The sequence below is a fragment of the Motacilla alba genome, chromosome 12 (assembly GCF_015832195.1).
Source record: "Motacilla alba alba isolate MOTALB_02 chromosome 12, Motacilla_alba_V1.0_pri, whole genome shotgun sequence".
NCBI classification, from domain to species: Eukaryota; Metazoa; Chordata; class Aves; order Passeriformes; family Motacillidae; genus Motacilla; species Motacilla alba.
The window spans coordinates 5,861,649-5,883,669 of NC_052027.1; the positions used below are offsets into that span (position 1 = coordinate 5,861,649).

Sequence of the window (22,021 nt, forward strand, 5' to 3'; positions counted from 1 at the left end):
AAATGTTCCCGTTCCCTCTGCAATGTGGAAAGGATAAAAATCTATAGAAGGGAAAGTTTATTCTTTGACTGAACCTTAAAACATCTACATTCCCTTTGAATTAGCTGTGATGCCTTTAGCTGAGAAACTCTGCAAATCCGAGGGAGTTCATTGAATAATAAATCAAGGCATCCATCCAGCAAAGTACATCAGAGCCCTTTGAAGTAGATGAAAAAATACCTTTCTGATCTGAAAGAGAGCTCTGGTGCCTGACTGATGCTAATGCAGGGTTCAAACTCAGCTGCAGTGGCCCCCAACAGAGGTGGGGAGCAAATGTGGGCTCGTGAGCAGCTGCTTCCCCTTGGCTCTGCCTGGAGCCCCATTTGCCCAGGACTCCTGAAAGTTTCAGAGATCCAAAGAGCAAAAAACTGCAGCCAATGGAAATAAGGACTGACTTTTAATGCTGCAAAGTTCTGAGATACCAGACTTGGGGAAGAGCAAGCTCATTTGAAGGGCTTTCTAAAATTTAATTGCCAATAACTTTTTCTCCTTCTGAGACTTTCTGCAGTCTGGGTTATACTAATACAGAAATCTGGCTTTGTAAGTGGAAGGAGCTGAAAAACAGCACTAATAAAAGCTGTAAAGCTCTCAAAGATTTTTAAAATAGTGCTTCTGTAAAAGATGTGACATTATATGCCGGGGCAGAGTGCAATAAAGATATTTTACTAGCACTCTTCACAACTTAGTTGTAAGTTGTACAGCTGTCCCAAACTCCCCTGATAAAGCCTTTCTAGCTGTGTGCATCACTATAATTGTATTGCCTCATGCACGCATGCATGTTTGTGTTTACATGAAGGTCAGGTACACGTGTAAGCCATTTAAACATGAATGCACACATGTGAGATTCTGCTGTATGTAAGGAATGTCAAGGCTGGCATGGAAAGCAGCAATAGGTTCAATTGTTTCCTCAATGACTTTATGGCATTCCTTGGGCAGAGACTTGAGCTTCAGCTCCATCTGCTTTGACATTGCTGCTGTCCCAGTGGCAAAAACCAATACAGGAGTTATGCCAAAAATCTGAATGATTATTCTGACAGCTGACCCTGATGTTAACACCAAGGTAGGAAAGTGCTTTTTATAGAGCATAGTTACACACTCACTCACATTTGTATTACTCTTGAGCTAAGTGGAAATGGCTTGTTTTAAATGCAGTTTTTCCATCTTGAAGGTCAATTAAACCAAGCTGGAGGTCAGATAGAAGGGACAGAACATTTGCTTCTTGGTGTATCTATTTCTGTAATGTTATCAGTGCATGTGGTTTTATTTCCAGCATTTTGTTCCCGGGGCTTCCTCTAAGGCTGAACAAATTGGATCAGTTGGATGTAGTACAGCTCCCAATTTGGGGTTAGAAATCCATTAAATTGCTTGGTGCTTTGTTGGCAGTATGAAAGTGCTTGGAGTGGAAGTGCATTATGATTGGACATTGATTACTCCAAAGGAAAGGGGATGCGTGCTTGTGTAAACCATACACCTCCAGCCAGGATGGCCAGCTTAGGGTTTTTTAGCTTAAAATCTTCAAGTTTTGCCCTTAAAATGCTGTTCTTTATTACAGAGAAGAACTATTTTTAAACTGGAAATGGAGAGCTGTCTGCCATGTGTTCCTCACACCTCTGGGGGATTAGAGCTGGCCCTGCACCATGCAGTGCTGCCAGCCACAGACAGCCCATGGGTAACTAGTCCTTGAGATGGTTTGAGGTTATATACATCATTCCTTTCCACACACAAAATGTTTGGATTTGGCCAACCTCTCAGTTTCAGCCCCGTGGCATTGGAAGGTGCCAGGAATGTCCTTGCTCTGGTAGATTTCAAACTGAGGGAGTTTATGGTGGGCATGGGGTTGTAATTCCACTCAGACTGATCAGAGAGGGCTTTATTTCCACTGTGCAGAATTGCCTGGGTGTTCTGTGAGATCAGAGTCACTGCTGCGGGGGGAGGAGGGGGCAGAGCTGGCAGGGCTGACCACTGTCCTGGCTGTCCAGCTGGGTGGGCTGTGCTGGCTCTGCTCCCTGGGTCCATTAAACTTTGCAGCCCATCTGAGGAGGCAGAGCTTCACATCAGTCCATCTACTGAGAGCTTTCCTGGAGACAGCACAGCACATGCCCTGGGTGGCTGGGGAGGAGCAGCCACCAGTGAAACAGCCAGGTATTGTGGCTGTTATCTCCCCAGCCAGGTGGAGAACAGGACAGCAGTGGTTCTTTCTGGAAAAAGCCTCCAAAAACATTTAGGTGCCATCACTGTGTGAGAGAAGGAGGTGATGCAGCCCCTCAGTGTGGGTGGAAAGCAGCATCAAGTGCAGGAGAAGCTGGAGCGAGCCTGGAGTGAGCCCCCAAGCCTGGGCCACAGGAAAAATCTGCACATTGGTTTTTTAGAAACTTTTCCCCCAGCTCTTTGCCTGACTAGTTTTAACCAATGCACAAATATTCCTTGGTGCCACTTCATGTTTTGGGGGGAGATCAGTGCTTCCTGATTAACTATTAGTAAGAGCCAGGAGAGAGTGTCTGAGCAAACACAGGGGGAGAGGGTTGTGTGCCCTGTCCCCACCATTAATGATTGACTGGGCAGGGCCATGCCCAGTGCTGTCCATGGGCCAGCCATGGCCAAGTCTCACTCAGGGTGGGCTCTGCAAAGGGGTGATGCCAGCTGTGTGCTGAAATTTCATCCTCAGGGCTTGGGGATCCCCCATCCTGTGTGCAGGAATGCAGATGTGGTGCTGCTGGGTAGTGGCACCCAGAGTGTTGTGCCAGGTTGTGCATTTACTAAATTAATATTTCTGATAAAAAGTGGTGTTGGAGCAGTGGAAAAATATCATTTTGTCTGGTTAAGGTCACTGAGCTTACCAGGAACACTTGCAGATGGGATTGAAACCATTTGAATCCCAAGGAGAGCAGAGCACGTTACAATTCTGTGTTAAGAAAACTTGAAATATGGATTATTCAGTATTACTGAATGGTTGACCTTGGAAGTTTTCTAAAATCATGGAAATCTTGAACAGTATTTGAGGAATTTCTGAATTATCTCTCTCTCTTCTCTCTGCACTCAACTTCTAACCCACAGCTGGATTTTGCTAAGTCATGTGGTGGGTTTGATTGCTAGCAGTCCAACATGCTGCTGTGGGTCTTCCCAAACATCTGAAAAAGCCAAAGGTTTAACATGGTTTATCTGCTGTGAGTACTTGTGAAGAATTGCACAACTTTTAGAAGAAAATATTTGCTTTGCAAAAGGAGCCATTTTTGAAACTGCAGATAGCACTTAATGCTGATTTATCAATGTAGCTTGTTATTGTTAATGGAGGCTGAGCAGTTCTAAGGTAGACATGAATAGTAAATAATATAGTTATTAATCCTCAGTAAATTGGTTTAATATGTTGAATACACAGTGGGGAACCTTAATTGAAAATGTTAGTAAAGAAGTCGTGGCCTTTATTGATTTACGAACGAAAAACAGTGGTGATGGAAGCAGGAGCAATTTGGTGAGTATTTTGTTTGAGCTGGGCTATCCAGCCCTTGCTCCAGTGGTTCAAGAGACTGTTTTGCTTTGTGGATGCAAAATCAATAAGAAAGAAATTTACTATCAAATTAGAAAAAGGTGAGTTTGGTCATATACAGTCAAGCAACCAACTTGCAGGCTTTTGGTTTTAGGGCTATGTCTTTCTCATGGCAGTAGTTAGCACTTTAATTAAAGCAATAAACCCAGAACAAACCCTCTAGGTGTCAGGGCAGATGATGGGTGGAGTTTTATTTGTGGGTTAAAAAACCCTCCACATCCTGCTTTTCCTTCCAACTGCTTACCTGTCACAGGTGGCAAAGCAGGATTGCTTTACGAAATTAAACACAGTTATTCTTATTTAGATGCTCATTCCCCCTTTGAAACATGTTTTTGCTTTGATGCAATCCTTGGAGCTGATGCCTCAGTGTGTTTTGGAGAGGATTGTTCTCCTTCAGGCAGTGCAGCTTCATAGAAGAAGCAAATACAGAGAGATTGCTGCAATTAAATCCTGCCTGCCCTAAGCCCTGCAGCATCCCCTGCTCCCTGCACACCATGTTTGACTGGGCTCTCTGGCTGGGGGCAGAGGAACCTGTGGCCCCAACACGAAGGTGTGCAGCCTCAGTGCCTGCAGGCTGTGTGCCTGTGGCTAGTGCTCTTCCCAGAAGCAGAAAAAGCGTTGTTGAATACCTTGCCATTCGTGTTTCCTTTGCCCTGCTGTCCTCTGTTGGTTTGAGTCCCCGAGTCGCTGCTGGGAAGGGCTGTACAGGTCCCCAGGAAACAGAGGGGCCTGGGGGGATCTCACTGAGACCACTGCATGACTTTCAAATTACTTCACTTCTTGAAACCTCACTTCACTTTTTTTTGGAACAACTAGAACAATTTTTTGGAGCAATTGAAACACTGAGAAAACTTGTTGAGTGGGCCAGGATCAAGCTCTGGTGAAATGAATGTCCTTGTGTCTCTTCTGATGGTGCAGAGTCATAGCATGAGGTCCATGAGCCCCTGAGTTACCCAGGTGATTTCTACAAGTGTTATGGAGTATTTGCATAGGTGTGTGATTATACAGATTAAATTGCATCTAAGCCTTCTGTCTTAAGGAATAAAATAGGGGTGTTTGGAGGAGATGATCTTTCGAGAAAAGTAAAAGAAAAAAGCAGACAAGAACTCTACTTGAGTTTTGCTAAGGTTATTAAAATAGGAGGAAATGGGATCCTAGGTTTTGTCAAAACACATTTGTGTAAGCCAAACAGGGCCTAAAATAACCTGACACTGCCCTGTTGAAAGAGACAAATAAACCTGTAAAAAGTCTTGGTGTAGGAGATGTGGAAGCCCCAGCAGCCTTCCAGTGTTACCCAGGGCTCCTGCAAAGGATTCCTGCCTTTCCTCAGCCTTGAGAGTGTGCCTGCTCATCCTGTGCTGCCTCTTGGAGTCTGGCAGTCCACAGTGGCAGAAACAGTCACATTTACAGCCCTGTCTGAGCTGCCCAGCTGTGGTGGGTGCTCACCAGGTACCTCTGTGAGGCGAAGTGTGTGATCTGTGTCACCCAAAGCTGTGAGTGCAGAGTGGCAGAGCAGGAGGAAGGGCCAAGGCTGACATTGTGTCCCTGGAAGTCACTTGAAGGTAAGATCATTCCCAAGTTTCTCCAACCATACCAACCACGTGCTAAATTCAATTGTAGTCTGGCACAATACTTCTCAGCGATGTGGTTTTAATTAGTGTTCTTTGCATTAATGGCTGCATGCATCTGCTGTGTGGTATCAATTCTTTGGGGATCATGCTACAGGAATTTCCTTTAGACAGTATCATTGCTCATGACTGAGAGTGATTCATGGTGCCGTTTTCTTGGTGTCTGGATGACCTCTCCAAGTTTGTCTTCACTGTCAAATTAGCTCATATTATGGCTTGAGGGCTGCCCTTAAGTTGACTCCCTCCTGCACATAAAGCCCCTTATATGAGCAGGCTGTTAACCCAAGCCAATATGATGCTGCTGCTGCTGCTAATTTGAACAAGGACATAAGTAAAGCCTGAGTGAGCACATCATCTGAGCCACTAACAGGACCTCTCAGTGGTGGGGCACAGCTTCACCCATGTGGGTGCTGTGTAGCCTCTCTGTGTCCTGCAGAGTCCCCTTCTCTCCAAAGCACTTAGAGCAGCAATCTGGGGCATCCACCTCGCTGGTGCCCTGTGTTTTGGTGCTCTTACCTCCTTCTAGGAGGTGGCTCTTTCCCATGCTTGGTGTGGCCATTTCTGGGCTCATTTCAGAGTCTCTTTAAGCTGGATGCTTTGCGCTTGCAGGCAGCACCCTGCGCCTGGGGTGCCCTCTAACAGAAATCACAAAGGGGTTAGCTTGGGGCACAGTGGCTGAAAAGCTGCCTGGTGAAAAAGGACCGGGAGGTGATGGTGACAGCTGTCTGAACATGAGCTAGGGAATGCCCAGCGACCAAGGAGGCCAGTGGCACCCTGGCTTGTACCAGGAGTAGTGTGGCCAGCTGGACTGAGCCAGGGATAATCTTCAGCACTGGCCGTGCATTGAATCCTGGGTTCAGTTCTGGGCCTCTCACTACAGGACACACAGTCAGGTGCTAGAGCATGGCCAGAGGAAGGGACTGGAGCACAGCTCTAATGAGAAGAGGCTGCAGCAGCTGTTTGGCTGCTCTTGCCTCGTGGCAGTAGACTTTGGACCTGTCCTGTGCACTGGAATCAAAAATGGACTAAAGCGACTTCCTTCTGTCCTGGCTGTCCATACAACCACCTGAATCCATGCAATCTCTGATGGCTTTGTGCTTCAGCATTAATGCTCACCTGTCACTGCTTACAAGGACACTGCCATCTCTCTGGCACCTCACAAGCTTGTTTAAAAGAGACATCTGAGCATGCTTTCTTCCTGTACAGCTGTACACTCTTAGCAAGGGCAGTGTGCTCCCTCTCTTGCTCCCCTGGCCTCCATCCCCAAGCTAATTCAGCTGCAACCATGCTTTTCATACCCACTCAAGTGTGCATGGGGCCTCCATTCCAGGGCTGTAAAGCCATCTACAAACATGTGGGAAGAGGATGGTGCCTATTCAGTGAGCTGCAGACTAGGCAGCTATCTTTCGACAGATGAGCCAGAGGAATTTCTACTGCAGGGCTCAATTGTTCTGGGCCCTCAGCTCCCTTTTGTGCAGGAGCAATGAAAAGTTGTGTTATGACAACGGTTGACAAAGTGTTTTAATGAAAGCCACAGTTGGCAGTGACAGAATTTCAAACCATCCTCCTTTTCTCCAATGCCTGTCATCAAAAGGTGCAGAAACACTTTCAACATAATCTTCTGCACTGACAGATAAATGGTTTTGATGTAAGGCTTGGAAACTTTCACCTTGCAGAACAGAATCCAGCCATCATAGTGGTGGACAGAGACCAGGAGCCATGTATGTCTCTGTTCCGTTGTCTGGTTTTCAACAGAGAGGTAGGTGGCTTTTCTCTGCACTGGTCAAGGTCCCAAAGATGAGCCAAAACTTGGACATAAACTCCTGATCTACCCTGCACCTTGCCCAAGGGGGCAGGGTTGGTCTCCCACAGGTCAAAGAACTGACTGATCCCTCCTCACTGCAAGCAGGACTCTTTCTGTGACAGCATTGTTTCTTTTGGGAGGTAGTTTGAGCATACCCAGTTATTTAACCAGACTTTCACTTCAGTCTCTGCAGAGTTCAGTGATCCACAGTGCCACTTTCATAATGCCAGCTGGAGGCAAACACTTCTTTCTTATTTAGAGACTGGAATGGCTGAAAAGACAGAGCAGGGCCCTTCCCATATTGATTTAACAGGCTCTCAGTTCCTGATCATGGGCATCTTAGTGACAGGAGGGGAAAACCCAACATTGTTGGATTGGCCAGTACAAGGAAGACTTGAAGTCTGTAATGGATAAATAATACGTAGTAGACTTTTCATGCCAGTAAATCAGAATAAAGTTTAAAAACATTTACCAGCTTTTCCTTTTCAATAGAAACTGATATGAAAAAAACCAATCTGAATGTTAGGGGCCGCTCAGGTTGGTGGTTCTTCTCTTTCTCCTCTGCCAGCTGTAGAACTTCTAACCTTATTAGCTTCCCTGAACTCAATGCTCAGGCTCTTGAATTTATTTAGTTGACTTTTGTTTTCTTTCCACAGTTGCCTTGGTGGGATCAGAATATCCTTCCATGAATAATTAAACAGAAACATGTGCCCATGCAGAGAAGCAGGGCACTGAGCAGTTCATGGGCAGTCCCACTTTTGGGCTCTGCTAACCTCACGTGTAGGTGCCAGGAAATGGGCAGGACATGCACCGAAGCCATGGGCTCTTGGAACTGGCATAAAACACTGCGGGTGATGCTTTATAAACTAGCTTTGAGGAGATGCTCAGGGTGAGAGATACCTCAGAGGGCTGGGCAGGTGCTGATTTGGGAAAGGACAGGGTTTTGGTGTTGGGAGTTGATGGCTCCCTTTTTTTGAGGAAGACATTTTGGAAAACGGGTGGCAGAAACATTTGTTTGGTGATTCATTGGGCAGCTGTGGCATCGGCCCAAGGGCTCCTTGAGAAGGAATGCATTCTGTGCTGCAGAGGAACAGCAAATGTGCCAGCTTTCAGTGTTGGGACAGCTGTGCCCCTGGGCTTGGCATCTCCAGTCGGCCTCCAGTGCTGGTCTGCTCAGCTCAGAGAGGCCAACCTGGTGGGGACATTAAAGCCCTGCAGTGCTTCATTCACTGCTGGACGTTTGGGACTCACACTTAGGGGTAGGAGAGCATCGTGTGCACCCATGACCTCAAGTTTTGAGCTCCCTTCTTTATTTGCATTACTGGAGCCCAACCAAGATTGAGGCCTCATTTCATCAGCATCAGGCAAAACCAAGACAATACCTACCTCAATTTTATTTACAGTCTAAATAGACAAGACAGACAAAGGGTGGCTGTGGAAACAAAAGCTCTGGAGAGGTGATGTGACATGACCCGGTCACACAGCAGGAGATTAAGAGAGCCAGGAATAGACAGAGGTTTCCTGACTCCCAGTCCCAATGATCTATCTATTGGAGCACGTTAATTCTTTCTCTCACTTAAATGCTGTGACTGGCATGCCACATACTGCCTAGTGAGGGGATTAGAGCTCTGGGAAACACATCCTTTGATTGCTAATGCTTCAGGCTAGAAATTCTTGGGTATTTTAATATAAGTTAAAATACAGCTAGTGCCAGAAACTCAGTAAACTTTATTTTGGCGTACCTATGTAATTTCAAGTCTCCTGTTTATTTTGTACTGACTGTATTTCTAGCTTTCATTTCCCCACTGATTTTTGAGCAGTGTAGTGTACACTTAGTGAGGATACTTGGTGGTTGGGGTGAGTAGTGTGGGGAGAACTGAAGACTGTGGTGTGCAAGAGGATGGAGTTCACCTGCATTTCTGCAGCAGCTGTTGGGAAGTCTTTCTGTTGCTGGTGCAGCAGAATCTGTCTGTGCTCTCCGAAGAGCCAGCTGCTTGTGCTGTGACTTTGATGTTCACATGTCCTGAATGGCAGCAGCAATAATCAGAAAGTCGCTTTGGGTGATGTTAAACTGTGGCCGTGAAATCCTTTAATTTATGAAGATCTTTGTTTTTTCACTTGTGAACTTTGGAGGTTCATGTCACTGTCACTCAGTGCTTGAGCACAGGCTAAGCCAGGGATCTGGTCCCTCTGGCAAGTGCAGGGAGGATCAGTTCTGCTGCATGTGTTCTTGTTTCTTGCTTCATAAAACAGCCTCTTAGCCTATTGCAGAGGAATGTGTTGAGGAGAAATACATTACCTGAAAAATGTGAAGTTTGGCTGCAGTGAGAGGCATAGAAATACATGAAAACAGATGGATTCATGCACCATCATATCTGGCTGTATTTCCCCCTTTTAGTTTGTCACTTGTATTTCTGTGTTGGCTTTATTGTGCTGAGCCTGTAGGATGTTACCTGTTGTATTTTCTCTTTTTGCCTTGTAGATCAGGCAGGGACAAGCTCCAACCTGATCTTACTGTGTGGTTAAAAAAAAAAAAAAAGTAGTAATGTAATCTGTGGGCAAATTGCACTTTAATTCGTAATTGTGCTATGAATATGGACTTGGCTTTCAAACACACTCTGAGTTTAAACTGCAGTTTGACTTTTATTTAGATAAATGCCTTTGAGTTCATAGTGAAATGGATATCTGCTGTAGGCTGGTATTGATTTAAAGGTCTCTTGAGTGTTTTAAAAGACAGTAGGGGCTTACAGGACAGCATATTTTAAACTGAGATGCTTGGTTAGGTTTTACACTCCTGTGTAACTTCAGTTCTAGGCTCTGTTAAGAGCCAGCCTGTGTTGTTATTTGTGGAACATTCTTCCACAGCAGGCATTGGCAAAAAAAATCGAACATTTTGGGCAAGATGCAAGGAGCTGCCCTCAGAGCTGAAATGATGGGGAATGGTGTGATGTGAAAGCCATCAAATGATTCCCTTGTGCAGGGGAACGCTTTGAGGACTTCCCATAAATGCATTACAAGAGGGCAGGTGATCAATATCTGCTTTTTAGCTTGAAAGAGGTGTTTATCACTTCCTGCAAAGTTGGTAAGCTTTGTAGTCTTTCAAGTCTTGGTATTTGTAAGGCTGCTGTGAGCCTGGATTTCTCTTTGCGTTGCCACAGAGTGCAGTGTGTTGGTGTGAGCACTTCAAGAGATTTTCCATCAGTGCTCTTCTGGCAGCTGCCTTTTCTTTTGTGTGCCTCAGCTCTTGGGTCGTGGAGCATTGGTAGAAGTTCAGTAGGTGCCTCGGTGGTGTAGATCCTGCTTGGGTTCCAGACCTGCTTGCTTTCTGTGGGCACAGTTTTAAAGCAACAAAAACCCCAAACCAGGGAAGATTGGCCAGTTTTCTAGTCAGACTGGCTTGGTGGTTTGAATAAGCAGCTCAATGTTTGAGGGCTTATCTAAAATCAGGCCATGAATCTTCTGGGTTGTGTTCAGAGGTGCAGTAAGAGGGTGTAACCTCCCTGCTGAGGAGGCAGGAGGGTTAAATTTTACCCACGGTAATATCCGAGAGCAGGGTGTGGAGCAAAGTAAAATTAAAGAAGTCCCCCTCACAATTTCCTTACAATTTACTGTGGTTGCTTTTCTGCTACCACCCATCAATTTGCCTCCTCCTTCTTTAGATTACACACTCTCAGAAACATGCCAGCACTTCATACAGAAAGGTAATTAAAGCACTTGTCACTTTCTGCATCATTAGTCACTTAGTCTTAATTGATCTGGTTAGTCCCTAGCTGCAGGTTTGACCTGTCCTGTGTGGTGTGCTGAGAGTGCATGACTTGGAGGGAAGGCTCTGCTACAGCAGAGCATGGCAAAGCTCTTGCTTGTGGTTTCTGGAGTTGGCACTTAATTTGCATTATTTTGCCTGTTTGCTGTCCCTAGCAATTCCTGCAGTGTGTTCCTTCCTGCAGCATGTTGAGCTCTGGATGTGTTTCTAGTCGGGGATGTCCTGTGAGGCAGGTATGCTCTCCCACCAGGCTGCTTTCAGATAATGCAGCACAACCCATTTGTCATCCATCTGTGCTAGAATATGATTTAGGCTTTAGATTTGGGCTGTTGGGTAGTTGGAAAGTGCTGGCTGGGGTTGTTGAGGACCAAAGTGTGTTCTAATCTGTGGTTTGAAAGCTGTGTTCACTGATTTTTAAAAAAAGCAAACATTTAGTGATAGACTAATTACATCATCTTATTAGAAAATGTAGAATATATTTTATCTTTACACATAGTAAGTGTATATATGTGTATTTTGTGTGTAACACCCAGTGGTATAAAAAAATACCCTGTGTGAATATAGCTATAAAATATTTAGTGGAAGTTTTGTTGATTGTTTCAGTTCAGACTTTAATTTGTCAGGAAACATCCTATTCATCTGTGATTAGTTTTGTGGTTGGAAATAATCAATAGTAGAATAATAAATGTAATTGTGTAATATGAAGACAAATTAAAACCACACAAATCTAATGCAAAAGAGGAAGAAGCTTGGGGTGAGCTAGATAAGTGTAAAAACTCGTGTATTCAGCAGAAAAGTGCTGCTCTCCTGTTTAAGTTCTCTTTAAGAAAAGAAAAAAACAAAACCCAAACTCTCCCAGTGCAATCCAGAATAATTAAAATGACTGTTTTGCTGAGCAGGGTGACTGTATTTTGCTGATCCCACTGTCTTTTATTTTAACAGAAACCTGAGCTACAACAAGTTGGCAGAGATTGATCCTTCTGTCTTTACAGAGCTGTCGAACCTGCAGGAAGTGTAAGTATTCCTTCAAAGGTTTTAATTGTGTTTTGCCAGGGCTGCTTGTGGGCTGTGAGGAAATTATATCTAGTTTCCTAAGACAGTGCCTTCCCTTAGCTAAGTTGAATGAGCAGGTCTGACTTGGTGTGGAGGTTTTTTCCTTCTATATTGTATCTAGGCTGCTTTTTTTTTTAAACTAATCAATGAGCAGAGCACAACATCCCAATTAAAACAGCAGAGCTGGTATTGGAAATCATTGGAGTTTGCCTCCCTGGGTGTTGTGCAATGCTTGGAGGCAGCAGCTCAGCACACCTGAACACACACACAAAGCTCCCTGCTGAAAGCATAACCCTGAAGCAAGGCACAGCAGCCTGGATTGTGACACCTGATGCCAACCTAGCCCAAATCTCCCAGGAAACAAAGGTGTAGTGTAGTGGATAACAAAGCACTTAACTGTGCCTCCTCCTCTCTCAGACATTTGTGCTCTTTTTGGAACCAGAACAAATTCTGTTGGAAGTCTTGCTAGAAGAGGCTAAACCAGCAGAGCTGTCCTCTGCTCTGGTGGGGAAAAGAGGAGCTGGTGAAGGTCTGAGTGGTTGTGCCAGCCCCTCCTTGCTGGTAAAACAAACCTATTTCAGGGAACTGCAGGTTTTCCAAGCTCCTGATCTCTGTGAAGGCTCAGCAGTTTCACTCAGAGAGGGGCTGCACTGTCAGCCCTTCACAGGGATTCCTGGAGTTCTGATTTTGGGGTTTAAAAAATGAAAGTGACTGAGATGCAGGCGGTGGGCTGAGGTAATGAGCTGTGTTTGCCTGGTGAATCGCTGGCATACTTGAGGTTTGGGCTCTGTTTGAAGAGCTACTGGTGCCTCATGGGAAACTGAAAAAACATTTCCTTTCAGAAACAATACTGTGCTCTATCAAGCATTTTCTCTTGTCCTCTGTCTGTTTTCATTAAGTGTTGGCTCTGGGACTCATGGAGGGGCCAGATCCTGTGGTTCTTAAATAGGCAAAAAGTGGAATTCTCCCTGACTGATGCCTGCTGGATTGGACTGTGGAGATTAATGCAGCATCTCTCTCGTGGCCTGATTGCCCCTGGCTCCTCTGTTTACATGAAGAGTAGGGACTTGCTGGGAATCATGAGTAAGTGAGGAATGTATATCAGAAGTGACTGCAGTGCTCTGAAATCAGCTCTGCATGATCTTTAGAGAGAAAGTGATGTTGGTCAACAGAACACTGCCTGCAGGATCTGTTTTCTCAACTTCTCTTTTCACTGTGGAAAGCCTTAAATTGCTCTGTGCTTAAAGAAGACAATTGCAGCCCTGATTCCATGAGACTTGAGAATTATCCTGACATGACTGTGGCTTAACAACAGCTTTTATTCATGGAAGTGCCTGAAGGTGTGTGACTTCAGGGAGCACGGGGTGGGAAATGTGTGTGGCTTCTGATTCCCCAGGTAGGGAATTCCCTTGAGCAAAGTGCTGCATGTGTGTAGAGCAGGACAAGCCCTGCACTGAGCAGTTCCATGCTGTAGAAAGGTGTCAGGGTTTCTGGGGAGATAAGTAATGCAGCCACAATGTAATGGGTAGATAAGAGCTGCTCTCTGTGTCAGAAAGACAGGGTTAGAGAAGGCAGAAGAGTGAGTAGGAGGGAAAGGGAGCAGTCAGAAATGGAAGACTGGAGGGGAGGCAGAGGTCTGGAGCAGAGCCTGGAAGGCAGGCTCTGGGAAGTCTGAGGGAGAAGCTCTATTAAAAGCCCTATCTACTAATCTTGGTTGCTTTTGAATAACAGCTAAACCACAGACCACTGAAATAAACTTCATTTCACAAGGAGAACCACATCTATATTGCCAGAGCATCTTCTTTCTGGGTTTTTTTTTTAAGCACTTGACAAACATTCATGAAATAAGCATCATGCTGTGGCATGTCTCAAGAGCAAGTCAGTGTTTCTCTGTGCATGCTGTGCTGGGCAAACCAAGGCACCCTCAGGGAAAGAGATTGCCCCAAATAATAGATGCATTGATAAGACCTGAACCTCCCATGATGCTTCAAACGTGTTGTCTGTGGTTCCTGAGCATTACACAAAGCTTAAAACTCTGTGTGTGTCTCTCCGTGTGAATAATTAGTGTGGTATATTTTGAAAACATTTTGTTTTCCCTTGATTGAAAGAAAATATCTGCAGACCAAAAGATTTAAACTTCATCCCTTATCTTTGTTGCTCTGCTTTGCTTTACTGAGATTCTGATGAAGTCAGAGCAGAATTTACCCTACACTTCTCCCTGAGTTTAGGCAGTTGTTTGTGTGCTTTGTTTTGGTGGCATTTATGAGAAGCTTTTCTAAAAGTTTTAAGGCTGTGTAGGATGAAATTTAGTGGCTCAAAGTGATGCAAAACCCTGTGATCCCACTTGCTCTGGAATAAGTGGTGGAGGCCCAGGGTAGGGGCTGGGCTGGGACATTTCTTCAGGACATTTGATCTTTCATCCCCTTTGGTGCCTTCACCTGGTGACAGTCCCATGGTGTCCATCCATTCTCATTCCTTGGTTGGAAGGATGGATGGGTGGATGGTGATTACTGTGGGGTGGGCCCTGTGCTCCTTTCTGGGGTTTCCTCAGGTCATATGGATCAAGGAATCCACCAAACTGAAGGTTTCATGGCTCTCAGGCTTTCCATGCTCATTGGTAGCAAAGAAAGTAGTAACCAGGCTAAAATTCCTCTCCAAACAACTCACCTTTTCTTTTCTAAAGTGCCTTTCACTGAAAGCTCTGGAGAGCTGTGCTATTTTTGAGCAGGCTCCATTTCAGCTTGACACCAGCCTGGCAACTGGACTGTAAATATTTTATATGGGTGGCCCCCCCTCCTCCTCTGCCTCAGCATCCAGAGGGTTTGTGTCGTCAAAGGTGAGGGCTGGGGAAGGAGACTGAAAGTTTTCAAAGTTGTTGAGCCCTGCTGCTCTGTTTTGAGGGTGTTTTCCCCTCTTTTTTTATTTTTTATTTTTCAATTCCTTTACATAGGGAAAAAGGAAAGATGAGTGGGAAATCCCAGGCAAATACAGAGCTTGGCTGTCTCCTCTGTGTCAGCACATGGTGCCTGTGAGCCAAGAGAGAAAATGAGGTGGGAGAAGCACTTCTGACTGATTCCTGACATGGCAGGAGGCTGATATATGAATATCACACTTATGTCAGAGGAAGGTTTGACCACTTGTTAGATGCTGGTTGGTGTCAGAGCTGCTTAACCAGAGCTGACCCAGGCTCCTTCTTCTCCAGAAGATGCTTAGTTAGATGTTAATGAAAACATGCTCAAATAAGCATTTTAATGCTCTTTCCAGCTTGCTTTGTACCTTTGGAAGCTCTAGACCATGTTGTAATATGAGCAACAGTGAGCTTTTAGTTGCAGAGTGGAGCTCCTTGCTGAATTGCAATGCATCTGGCTTTTTTCCCTTACATTTTAAGGCATGGGTATAATGTCAGAGGCAGAGGAAAGCTTTTATCCCAGCAGTACTTGGAACTCCTCGTGAAATCAAATATCTTGCCTCCTCTCAGAGGAGCCAGAAGGGAAGTTCTGGGATAAATGTGCCACTGCCCTCTCCCACCTGCCAAAAATAGTGTTAAAAGGAAAGAAGAGGGAATAAAAACCCAACATAATTTAGGATTGCCCCTACTGGTGCCTGTGGCTTAGCAACTCTTGGCTGTGCAGCTCAGGGATGCCCAAATTGTGATCTTGTCAGGATTCCCTGCAGAAGGGGAGCACTTGGAAGGCCCACAGCGACCCAGAGCTGTGCCTGGAGCAGCAGTGATGGGAGCAGGGGTGCCTTGGGGGTCCTGGGGAGCCTGGCCAGGGCTTGGCTGTGATCACTGCAGAGCGAGGGGGGAGAATGGGCAAGAAGACTGAGAAATTAGGTGATTTTCAAGCAGCCAGACGAGCGACTGTTACAGTAATTAATTGACTAATTCACCGTACAAACAAGGGCTCTTTAAAGCAAGGAAGAGCCAGTCACATGGCAAGGATCTGTTTTCAGTCAGAAAAACACTTGAAGCATTAGGCCCTGGCAGGCGACTTGTGTGCTGGTGGCTGTGGGAGCGGGTGGCCTATGGTGCCATTCAGCAGGGGCTCTCTGGGCTCCCCTGGAGCAGGGCCCCTGTCCCTGGTGACATTTCTGTCCCTGGTGACATTGCTGTGCCTGGTGACATTTCTGTGCCCAGCACTGCTGTGCTGCTGCCTTTGTGGGGAAATCCCTCTGGGATTTCCAGAGCTGGGCCTGCTATGGAGAGGCTGCCATTATGTTGTGCCCCCAGGCCCTGACCTGGTTCGAGCAGGGGCTGCTGCTTGGGGAAAAGGTTAAATTCCTGTCCTGAGCCATGGCACACATGGCCCTAAAGTGCACAAGTCTCCTGTCTCAGGTTTGGGTCTGGAAACACAGGCTGGTGGAGGGCTGTGGCACAATGCTTTTCTGCCTGGCACTTTGGGGAGTGGGTGGCAGGGGGGGAAAAGCTTTGCTCTTGTAAAGGAAATACGGTGGAACCCAGTGGTGTATTAAAGAGCCTCTGTGGCCATCAGAAGTCCAGGAAAACCCCTTCAGCTGGAGGCTTCTGCTCCAGTGCCAGCCCTCCCCTGCTCCTGTATGCCTGGGCACAGGCTGCTTGCCCTCAACCCTCAATTTCTGTTTCTTGCAGGAGGCTGGACCACAACGAGCTGAGTGCCATTCCCTCCCTGGGATCTGCTGCTTCCAGTGTCCGCTCCCTCCACCTGTAAGTCACTGCTCCTCCTCTGGCTCTGGGCTCTCTCTGGGGAGGGTTTCGCTGCCTCTGAGAGTCTCATGGGTGTCACACTCGTTCCTGCTGACTCTGTTTTGGTTTTTTGGCTTATTAAGAAATGTAAGAATTAATTAACCTTAATTAAGAAACATCATCTGGAGTAGTGTGATTTGTATGAGGTTGTGTGTTGTGGTCAGTGGTAACTTATGTCAGTAAATTCCACAGGTTGAATAAAACTTCTTTTATCTCATCTGCCTTTGGGTTTCAACCATTAGATCATACTTGTGCTATTAAATTTTACATTTTCTTTGTTGTTCTTTTTATTCCTGGCCCTGTTCTGATCATTTCTTCTTTCCTCTTAAAGGCCAGAGACTATTCATATCTTAATCTTTTAGGGAACTCATTCCAAACCTGTTTTTATGACTTCTTTCAACTTCTTAACATTTTCTTTTGAGAGAGCAGTGATTGTAAAGCATGATCTGCAGAAGGTTTGAAGTCCTAACATTGGTAGTTTAGATGACCACAGAAGCATCAGACACCTGGGAGCCCTTGTGTATTGGCCACCAAGGATCTTGGGTCGATGGTGCTGCTGAAGGGAATAAATATTAAAATATCAAACTATTTAGTATCTAAAGATACGAAAGAGTGTGGATTTCTAAAATTATTTTTTGCATGTGTCTGCTTGTACTGTGCACTGAGAAGGAATTTTGCTGAGGTATGCATGATGCCTCCCAGGTTCCTGGGAAGTGTTTATAGCTAACTCCAGCAAAGTGCTGGAGCAGTTCAAGGGGTGGCTTCCAGCCTGCATGGCCCTGCAGTACACCTGCAGGCAGGTATCTGTGTTCTCCATGGATTTGGTGCTTCTTGTGGTGGAAAATGCCTGTGACCACATCACTGCCTGATTGGCCTCTTTTGCTTAAAAGGCTCTGACTTAACTCTGAGGCAGTCGTTCTCTGCTGACTTACTGTGCTGCCACATTTATGCTGTGTACGAGGGTTTGAAAAAGACCTCCAGAAATCTGATTTATGGATGGAAAGCTTGCATAGAATTTGCCATCCAGGGATATCGTTTTAGGCCCCCCAGATTGGCTTCTCTTTCTCATGAAGTCTATAAATGCTCTGAGTTCCACAAGCCCCTGTTGTTATTTTTGCTATTAATTTAGCCGTTGGCAAAGAACCAAATTGCTGGAGCTTTGGGTTTTTTATTCCTGAAATGAAATAACCAGTTTGGAAAGGAGGAATAATGACTTGTGGAAGGCAGTAGATTTACAGCTCCTCTGAAATTTCAGAGTGGTGCAGAAGGAAGGAGAAGCTACAAAGCCAAATGATAAAAGGATGGTATTCTGGACAAACCTACTTAGTATCACTTTCCAGAAATCTGAATTGCTCTCCTCAGCTGCTGCACATAAATAACTCTGATAGCAGGATTTGTAATACTGCTGTCATACTTCTGCAAGAAGGGTCTCTTTGTTTAGCTTGTATTAGAGAATGCTGCTTCTTTCCCCCCTTGCATTTCCTTTTAATTTTTATCAGAGATAAAAATAACCTGGAAGATGTTTTAAAGTACCTGCTCCAATCGATGTTGCTGACTCACATTGGAATGATTTGCTGAGGAAGTGAAGTTTTCTCCATCTTTGGGAGTCTTTAATCAATTGGTTGGCTTCCTAAAAGAATGGGCCTTTAGTTCAGCCCTAGGTTAATGGGCTTGATAGGCAAATTGGTGGGTAAAGTTGTTTAGCCTTGTGTGATGTAAGGAATCAGGTTATATGGTCATACTGGTTTCTTCTGGCCTTCCAATCTGTGAAGTAATAATTGGGGAGCCTGCCAAACCAAACCCAGGGTGAAGACTCATAATGAAGACTTGTGTACTGAGAAACTGGTTTATGTTTAAGTGTATAGTGTTACAGTGTATTCTTAATGCTAAAGAAAAATAAATACATTTCCTTTTTTTTTTTCAGTGTTTAGAAATGTGTGAAGTGTGTTTACCTCACAAACCTCTGAAGTAGGTTTTGTATATTGCGTGTGGTTAAGTATTTCCAAAGGACTGTTAATGGATTATAAAAGCAAGGCTTGTATATTTGTCACTCAAAACATCCCTTCTGAATGAGTTATTTCATCTCCTACTCTTCCTAAACAAGAGAACACACTTTTTCTCCTTTTGGGGCTGGGAGAAACCATACTACCAAACTCAGATTTCCCATAAAGTCTGGTGGTTGTGTGGGGGTTTTTTGGGTTTTGCTTTTAAAAAAAAAAAAAAAAACAACCCCCCCCCCCAAAAAAAAAAAAAAAAACAACAAAAAAAGAGCTTTGCTTTGTATCCCTGCTTTTGGGTTTTCCATACCTGTCTCCATCACCCAAAACCTGCCTGACCCCACACGTGTGAGGACCAAGGGCCAGTTAAGTAAATATGTGAGCATGTGAGAATCTGTTGAAGAGAGAATTCTCAAAGCTTTCTGCAAGCATTTGGATGTCCCAGGCTGCAGATGGATGCAGACATAACATATGTATCAAAAATACTTTGTCCTGATATACTGCCATGAAGTTTGTTCAGTTCAGTTATTCCTCGAAGAATCAGTTTGTTTGCCTTGCATGTTGAAAATATTGCCAAAGTCGTTCATTTCAGCAAGAGCAAACATAAGGGACTTGATAAGGCTTTTAATAGAACAGAAGGGAAAAATAATCTATGTACGGGTTACCAAATAAAGACAGACATTAAATGCAAACATCTGTTAGTGCAAACAAAAGCCAGGAAATTCAGCTGGGACGGGGAGAGACCGAATCTGGATTCATTCCGAAATTACATTGGAATAGCTGAGAGGAGAACCTTGCCTGAAATTCCCACAGCATTTGTAATTTAGTTACAGTTCCTAGACTTGGACATTTGGGAGTTGATGGCAGGATGTTTTCACTGACATGCCCTTGGCTGAGGATTTCCCATCCCAGTGCAGCCACAGTGTGTTAACTCTGAAGGCTCTCGAGGAGACCCTGTTACCTGATCTGGTGGGGAAGGGGGTGATGGAAGAAACCATTTATTTGCAGAACTTAGTCTGTTTATATCCAGCTTCCTCACTAACTTGCTTGGAAGAACTCTTAGGCTTGCCAGGTTAAAGGAGCTGCAATCAATCCTGCACTGGTCTGTTATCATGGGTTTCCTACAAACTCCTGAGCAGGCACAAGCTCAGCCCTTACTCTGGGGCTTGTCTTCACTGGTACTGCATCTACCTGCATCTGATTACCTGCACCCTGGAGGGGTTTTAGGGTGTTTGGACAGATGATGGAAGTGAATCCTTGTCCCCTGCCCTGGCTCCAAGCCTGATTCAGTCAGCATCCTCTGCCACAGGCTGTTGGGCAGCTGTAGGGCTCAGTGGAGAGTGCTAACCAGACCTCTGAAGCAAGCGTGGTCAACAGGCCACACTCTGCCACATCCTTAGCTGGCTGGGAATGAAGGAAGTTAACAGATTAAACACTTAAAAATAACTTTCATTTCTTTCACTGTAAGTCTTTTAAGCCTCCAGCCTTTTAGGAACAAAGGGGACAGTGACCCACAGCAGTCAGCTGTGTGTTAGCAACAGGCAAAGCTGTTTGAGATGCTTTGGCCCCATCGTCTTGCTCTGAATAAGCACAGATAACAAGGAACTCAGAATAGGGATTTTTAGAGCAAAAGAGTGTGAAATAGGATTAGCTGATTCACAAGAAGATGCAGTGACACTGCAGTGTATTTACTGGGGAAAGCGAAATCAATAGGACTACTCTGCTGCCAAACTGAGCAGAAAAGTCTCTTGAAGAAAATCAATCTTCTTTACAGACTCATTAATGTAAAGATCAATTCACATTAAACTGTAATTAAACAGAGAGCTAGTAGGAGAAGGGTAAGTGATCTGCTGTGCCCCAGGCAAAATATATCATGTAAAATTTGAAAACTAAATACGTGGAGAATTGCAAACTGGGAGGGGCAGGGAACATGCTAGGACTGCTTGGAAAAGGGCTGATGAGCACAGATGCTGGTTGGGGCAACATGATCCTCATGGAAAGGAGGGTACTCAGTGCTATTCCAGCTGGATGTCAGGTAAGATAGGTCAAAGACTTCAGCCAGTCTCTTCCATTTGACTTGCATGGTTTCTTGTAGAGCTTTTCCTCTTAAATGCTGGGAATTTCTTTATAATTCTGATAAAATTAGCCACATTGTTAAAACTGTGACCTTTGTTTCTTGTCTAACTTTGGTTTTCTTTGACTCTCATTAGACCTTTGTACTAGATTTAGGTTGAGTGGTCTTGGAAGTGCATCCTGTGGCAGAATCAGGATCACACTATTGAGCTGTTGCCTCATTCCTCCACAGCGAAGGCTTGGGAAAGCTGCTGTTATTTTAGTGCTGTTTGCACTGTGTCACTTGTGTTGTCAGATGGGTTTTGCAGAGGATCTTTCTGAAAGCCCATGAGGTCCATTAAATTCTTTGAGAATTAAATTCAATTCAATTCTGTTTTGCTTTCATCCAAGGCAAAGGTGTCTTGCTTTGTGAGCCGAAACAATGCAAGCAGCCTGTGCTCTGCTGCTCTGAGTGGGATCTCACAAATACACCTTCCTTATTGCAAGATTTCCTGGGAGCTGGGGTGGTGGGGTTGAGATCTGTGCCTTCACTTCCTCTTTGCTTTTCAAGTTATGATGGTGCAGACTCTGTTTGAGCTTCAGGACTGCAGCTGCAGCTCTGTCTAGGTGTTCCTGTTAGAGGGAAGAGCTCAGAGCTGCTGCCATCTGTGCTGCTCGTAGAGCACAGCTCAAGCCTGAGCTGGTCTCTACACGAGGTGTGAGCTCACGTTGTGTTCCTGGCTAGGCCAGAGTAAAAACCTCTGTGTAGGCGGTGTTGAGAGCTGGGAAGTTTGGCTTGCAGGAGGAATGAGGTTTGAGCTAACAGGCAGTACAGACGTAGCCTTGGAGGCCATTTGTGGCCTGGGATCCTGCTGTGCTAATTGCTGTACAAACAGAACAACTGCCTTGACCCCCAAGGGGTTTAATCTGCAAGTCATCTTTGCTGGAGTTAAAAAGGGATGATCTAACAATTAGAAATAAGGAGACTACTCTGTTAATTCCATCTGGGTCGCAGCAAGAGGTTTTGTGCTCATAAGCACCAAATCCAGATGACTCAGAGGCAGCCGTGCGCGGGGTCTGCCTGAAGTCAGCAGGCTCTGCTTGTGTGCAGGACGTGCCTTGGGCAGCTCAGAAACCACACTGCCTTCTACTCTTCCTCATTATTGGCCCAGAGAAAACTTTCTCTGGGAACTGAGGTGAAGAGGTATAGATACATAAGTGGGAGCAGATTCACCCCCAGCCCCTGCTTGCATCACCTACGTGCTGTAATGTCTGCAGGGGCCAATTCTCCAGTGTTTGCTTAGGCAATTCCCCTTGGAGATGGAGAGAGCTGCTTTCTGACAGTTTGGCTACACAGGCCATACTGCTGAGCTTCTGGGTTTGGATGTGAAATACATTAATATGGAAAGGGAAAATAA

The 22,021-nt window shown here is 45.2% G+C and overlaps 1 protein-coding gene across 1 annotated transcript in view; it reads left to right on the forward strand.

The window, feature by feature from the left end:
• Positions 1–22,021, forward strand: part of LRIG1 (leucine rich repeats and immunoglobulin like domains 1) — an 89,316-nt gene that overhangs the window by 23,799 nt on the left and 43,496 nt on the right. Inside the window, exons 2-3 of the mRNA XM_038149565.1 lie at positions 11,721–11,792; positions 16,441–16,515. Coding sequence (XP_038005493.1) covers positions 11,721–11,792; positions 16,441–16,515 — 147 coding nt within the window. The remainder of the gene's footprint in view (positions 1–11,720; positions 11,793–16,440; positions 16,516–22,021) is intronic.